At 38.6% G+C, this 6,000-nt stretch overlaps 1 protein-coding gene across 1 annotated transcript in view; it reads left to right on the top strand.

The window, feature by feature from the left end:
• The first annotated feature begins 311 nt into the window (after window positions 1–311).
• SLC12A4 (solute carrier family 12 (potassium/chloride transporter), member 4) overlaps window positions 312–6,000 on the top strand; it is a 34,075-nt gene continuing 28,386 nt past the window's right edge. Inside the window, exons 1-2 of the mRNA XM_009579824.1 lie at window positions 312–483; window positions 3,951–4,045. Coding sequence (XP_009578119.1) covers window positions 312–483; window positions 3,951–4,045 — 267 coding nt within the window. The remainder of the gene's footprint in view (window positions 484–3,950; window positions 4,046–6,000) is intronic.

Here is a 6,000-nt window from a genome sequence, read left to right as displayed (position 1 = left end):
TGGTGGCTAGAAATAGAATTATTTGGTTTGGAAGAGAACTGGTAGCATTCAGAAATAAAATGCCTTTATTACTGAAAGATAATGAAGACTGAGAAGCAATGAAACAAGTGAAGAGGAAACATTAACCTACTTGGAATATAGCTTGCCTGCCTCAAAAATTGAGATTAATTAGAGACTAAGGCAAATAAATTATTCTCTGTTGCAGAGTATATAGTTCCCTCTTTAAGAAATGTTCCTTGCAAAACAATCTTGCATGATGAAAACTAACACCACATAGCTACTGTCCAAGACCAAAGACTTGATAACTAAGAATGTGGAAAACTGTACGCGTGTCACAAGATGGTGCTTGCCCGGGAGACTTCATGCTTGAGAATGTAAACTGTCCTCGTGTGAAGCTGGGGCAGGAATTCCCCGGAGTAGCTTTCCGAGGTCACCTCCGCTCTCTTCCCAAACTGATGGAGATAACAAGCTCTTCCCTTGCAAGTAAGTCTCTTTGAAGCTGCTGGTATTGTTCATTGGCAGACGGAATGTACTAGACAAGTTTTTTATTGCAGTACATATTATATACTGTGCTGCAGTCCGTCCTATTCTATTTTGTTAAAGTACATTCGTGATTCTTGTTGAGGAAATGATCATCTGCCATAGGCTTTACTCATGAAATTGGAAACAGAATATGGAAAGAGAGAAAATGAGATGAACACTTTGCTATTGTGATTTAGGACGTGTCTGAAAAGTAGAGATTGCACCGAACGTGCAGCTGTGGTGAAGGTGATTTTGGCTATCATATAATTAGCTGTATTTAACTTACCAGTGTAGTACTCTTCTTGAATCGGCACACATCTCTGCAGCACCCAGTTCTACATATTGGTGAAGTTAAAATAGGATGTCATTGTAAAGAACTTGAATTAAACTTATACTCCTTTGCTTCCTCTTGAAAGTGTACAGTATTTGAGAGGGGGTTTAATGTGGCACTTCATTGGATCAGTAGAATCATGCAGTTTGAAAGTTCACTTTTATTTTTGCATTGTGCGCAGTAATTCATAATCTGTATATACTTTCAGGATAATGGAGCTAGTGCTGTGAATGTGGTAAAAAGCCAGCTGTATTTCTCTATCATCTGAACTTTTCCATCGAGAGAAAAATGCACTCTAGCAATTGCAAAACCAATACTCTTATTTCCAATCACTAGTTCTACTGATTTTTCTATTGCAGTTTGCTTTGTTTGGGCTTCCTGTATGCAGGAAGATATATAAAGCAAGCACACCAAGGAGTCAAATTCAGAGGGAAAGTCTAATGGGAAGGAATTGGGTGAGGCTTGAAAATGCAAATGGAGAATGAGAGAGGAGCTGGAAGCTCTTTTTGAGAGAGAGCAGGCTTCTGAAGAGACCAATTGTGAAAAATTTACTGGAAGTAAAATGAAGACGCATCTAAAAATAATGCCAATTAACTTGGAGATTCATCTTAAGTCACTGGTCTTTGTCAGGCTCAGAGAGATGGTGTGAAGTAATCTTTCTTAACTAAGGATAGGTTATACTGATGACAGTAATGAGAGTTTTGGCATTTTGAAAGAGCAAAACAATAGTCATTTTATATAAAAATCTGAGATTGAATGTATGAGTTATCTTGGCAACACTGTGATTTTATACATAAAAAGAGTGAGAGTTTCTGTAAGCATTACAAGTAAAGGAATGCCCATTATACTTATTTTGAGACAGTAATAAGTTGTATCTGTAAGGTAAGGTTCCTGATGGAAGAACAAGGAAAACTGAGACAGCAAAGAATTGATTTAAAAATCACTAAGTGATTTAAAAAAAAAAAATCCGTTTGATTTTTTCAAACATTCAGTTACCAGAGCTAGTATATAGGAAATAAGAAAACAAAACAAAGTTACTCATGACCTTGCTGTGTTTGGTAAGTGTAATGATGAGAAGATACTGCACAGACCAAAGTCTTGAAGAATCAAGTAGACAGTATTTCTGTTGATGTTGTCATTATCATTTGCACCTGTGTCCAATTTAAAACCTATATGGCAGATAACTCCATTTCCTCAGCAAAAATTGCAAATGTACTTCAACCACAATAGCATAGAATGAACTGCAGCACAGCTTACAACACATATTGCAACAAAATTGATCTTGTATACTCTGCCAATATAGATGTAACAAGTACAGCAAGCAAGTAGTTTTTGCAGATTTTTAGTAAATATTTACCATTGCTGAAGGTGATAAACATTTTATTTTGATGCTGTGTTGCTAAGCTTACTGATATTTTTCTAGTCATGCAAAAATACTACAACGTACAGCAATGCGAACATCTCTTACATGTAGGTGGGGACAGCAAACAACCTGAGCCCACTTGTGCAAGGCAGCTGCTAATTAACATTTTGGTGTTAGTCGTCAGAGCTGTGAGAAAAGCAGTAGGCATGTAAGCACAGCAGACAGCTATCTACAAATATTTTTGGTCAGCTAAGTGTTTACTTCCAGAAGCTTAAAAACACCTCTGTTGTTTGTGAATATTGTTTTTCCAACAGTTTTGTTCAAAGCACCTGTGAGCAATTTCCAGCAAATTGTCCTTCTTTCCATGCATCCCTTCCCCCCAGTAAGAATAATATTGAACTTTCTCATGATTTTTTCGCTTATAGCTATTACTTTTGTAACCGTGCGGTATATGCTGATCACTGTGTGTAGGGGTGGAGTCTTCTATTTGCCTGTTCATTTTATAAGTTGATTCAGATCAGTAATATTCAGAGATACTTTCACTTCAATTATATTAAAATAATTTAGTGTAGCCTTGTTGAACTGATTACCTTAATCATTGAAAATACGCACCAAAAAATCCAGCTGTTTAGTTTCTTGCTTTTTATGTATTCAGGGTACAATACTTCTTTAACTTGCAGTATTTTCATTTGAGATAATTTTTTTCTTTCATTTTCAATTTCTTTACTGGTTACTTTTTTGTAAACAGAAAAAAAGTATTCCTTGGATTGATCCTTTCTTAAGGAGGTACTCTTGGAAATCTCTTTAGTTTGTATTGGCTGAAAGAGCAGGGAGTGAAGAGTTAGAGGCAAAAGAAAGGAATTTTTGTTTGTCTGGAGCCACAGGTCCGAGAACTTCTGAAAACTGGAATCAATTTAATCTCTCCCCCCCCCCAGCTCATTTTATACTATAGTGCCCTTACTTTTTTTTTTTTAAAGTTACTACTTGTTACAAAAAGCTCTACTGATCTTCCATGTTATCTTTTTTTTTTAACATTGCATATGTTCATTGCATATGTGAATGCTTTGCTTTTACTGCACCTGATGTTAGGTTTTAACTTAAAAGCATAACAGTAGTCTGAAGAACACACAGTCTAAATGTTCAAAATACAATAAGGGTAAAGGCATCATGAAGTGAGCACATTTGATGTCTAGGATTAGTGGGCATAGTAGAAAACCAAACAACAACAGAAAAAGACCAACACAACAAAAAAAGGCGGGGCTTTGGTTGATGTTTGCTTGTATTGTAATAACAGAATCTGGTCTGTGAATTGTTCAGTCTTATAAATCTACCTGATCTGTTTGGACATACTGCTCAAAAGTTGCTCTTAGCCTTAGTAATGATTTCTAAGTGCACGAGAACTGTCTTTTCACTTGTCACTGTTCTATATAAGAAACAGTTATAAAAGGGAACATTAGAGAATAAAGGCACAGATAGTGGTGTAGCTGTGACCCTACTTGTAAATTTTACTTTGAGGTGACTTTTTATTCTATTTTAATGAAAACAGGGTAGTAGAAATAGAAATAACTCTGCCCTGAGAGTAACACCTCTGATACTGATAACATTGCATAACTTTAGATACTCAAAAGAAACAGATTCAATTGACCAAACAAGTTTATTCCCTATGGTTTTTGTCAAGGTTACAAAGTCTGTCTTTCTGCTCTTATCAAAACCTGCTGCTTTTTTTCTTTGCAGGTCACGGCAACCATAAAGAAAACAGTCCTTTCCTGAACAGTTCAGAAGCTGGCAAGGGAGGTGATTACTATGACAGAAATCTGGCCTTGTTTGAGGTAATTTCTAACTGTTTTTCATACTTCTAATGTGACTTGTGATCTTCCAAAACAGGAGGGATTAAGCACATCGTATTAAGTGGAAGACAAAGCATTGCAAAGGTCCAGGCAGTGGGGTCGGTACCTAAGTCTCATTGCATGGCAAGTCTAAGAGCCATTGGTATGTTTAGGGGTGTATCTACAAAGTAGCAAAACATAATGGTACTGGAGGTGACCTGAATAATTTAAATAGTGAAGCTGTGGCACTGTGGGCTAATCAGTGTGGAAAATGAGCATGGGCTGATTTACTGTGTTAAGGATGACCATGTTATTCTGTAGGAGTGCCTAAATTCAGGTATTCAAATTAGGCTGGGTGTCCTGTATTACAACTGCAGCATATCAGTAATACCGATTTCTCCCCCACATGCTTTTTTGTGGGTGTATGTCTGCTGTCCGAGGTACCAGTAGGCAGAGATATCCTGTGTGATGAAAAAGCTCAGATATTATGACCGCTTGGGACTGTGAGGCAGAGAGGTATGACTGTTTCCATGTGGAAGTAAGGAGGACCAGACTCTCATGCGGGAGGCCAGTTGGAGCCACACCAGGTCCAGCAGAATCCTCCTTCGTGTCCTCACCTCACTGGCATTGCATTAACTGCAAATATATCATGGTGTGCTAAGACTTAAGTTTCTGAAAAACATTTTCAGTGGAGTGGTGCAGAGAGGCTTTGTATGGCTCTGCAGCTGCTTTCCAGCTGGGCTTCTGAGTTACAGCTTCACAGCAATACTGGCAACAGGTACCCGGTGTTTCCCATTCTGGGAACTCGCTGTGGGGCAGCCTGAGCTGGCTCTACACCCCGCCAGGTTGGCGCCTGCAGGGTTCAGCTGCATGGCATAGAGCCTGGACGAGTATAACTAACCTGCTGCTAAACAGGAACTCACCGTGGAAATGCTACAACCATGTTTGCAGGCAGTGTGCTTGAGCTAAAAGACTTTGAAGCATGCTCCCAGCTGTGGTGTCTCCTCCCTCCAAGGCATGGTAAATCTGTGATCAGCACTTGCAGATCATAAAGAGTTGGCCACTTGTGGCATGCCCGCCTTTTCCGTAAGCAATAACACAGTACCACACCAGGGCTGCAGGCTCTTTCTGTGGTGCTAAAGAGGAAGAGGAGCAGGTAGCATCCCAAAGACCATGCTGCTCAACTGAACAGGAAGCATGTGTTGCCTCAACCTCTTTCTGGAAGGAATTGTAATCAGGTTTTTAAAGATGTGAACTGCAGATGAGATCAGAGGAAGGAATAAGAAAAGGGACGTTTGGGGTCAGTTTCTGCCATCCGGTACAAAGCGCATAATGCTACTGATCCTCCCAGAAACTGTTTGTAATGATACACGGAGATTTGATAAATCTCCAGACAGTGAAATCTTTCTTAATTGTTTTTTATTTCCTGTGTAGAAGGTTGTTTCTCTTTACCATGCATTACTTACTGTACAATTAGACATGTAAGACATTTTAATTTCAAAGAGAAAGGGGAAGTGAACGGTTTTGTTCTCTCTTTTTTTCTTTTTCTTTTTTTTCCCCTTGAACTTACTTTCAGAAACAGAAGTTGGATAGCATGAATGGTGTGAGGCCTCCGTACATGTGGCTTTTGGGATTTTTATCTAGATCCACATAAATTAGATTACACAGTTTGAAAAATGTAGTAGAATTATCAGAGTGCATGCATGCCTACAATGACTGGAGTTTAATCACTAAATCTCTGATTTATTTGGCAACTTGACCTTTTTAAAAGTGTATCTGTTGATGTAAGCTGACATTGGAGATATGTGCTTACAGTCCCAAGGCTCAGATGTCTTCTTTATTGCTGTAATTAATGTTTTTCAGCACCTAAAGAGCAGGGTGCAGACCTGTTGGCATAGCCTTTTCCTGTCAGATTTGCCCTCCTTTCAGAAAATTAAATCCTCTCATCACTAGTTTAG

Source organism: Fulmarus glacialis, unplaced genomic scaffold, assembly GCF_000690835.1.
Source record: "Fulmarus glacialis isolate BGI_N327 unplaced genomic scaffold, ASM69083v1 scaffold22236, whole genome shotgun sequence".
Lineage (NCBI taxonomy): Eukaryota > Metazoa > Chordata > Aves > Procellariiformes > Procellariidae > Fulmarus > Fulmarus glacialis.
Note: the sequence above shows the minus strand (reverse complement) of the source record. Positions and strands in the feature narration are given on the sequence as shown.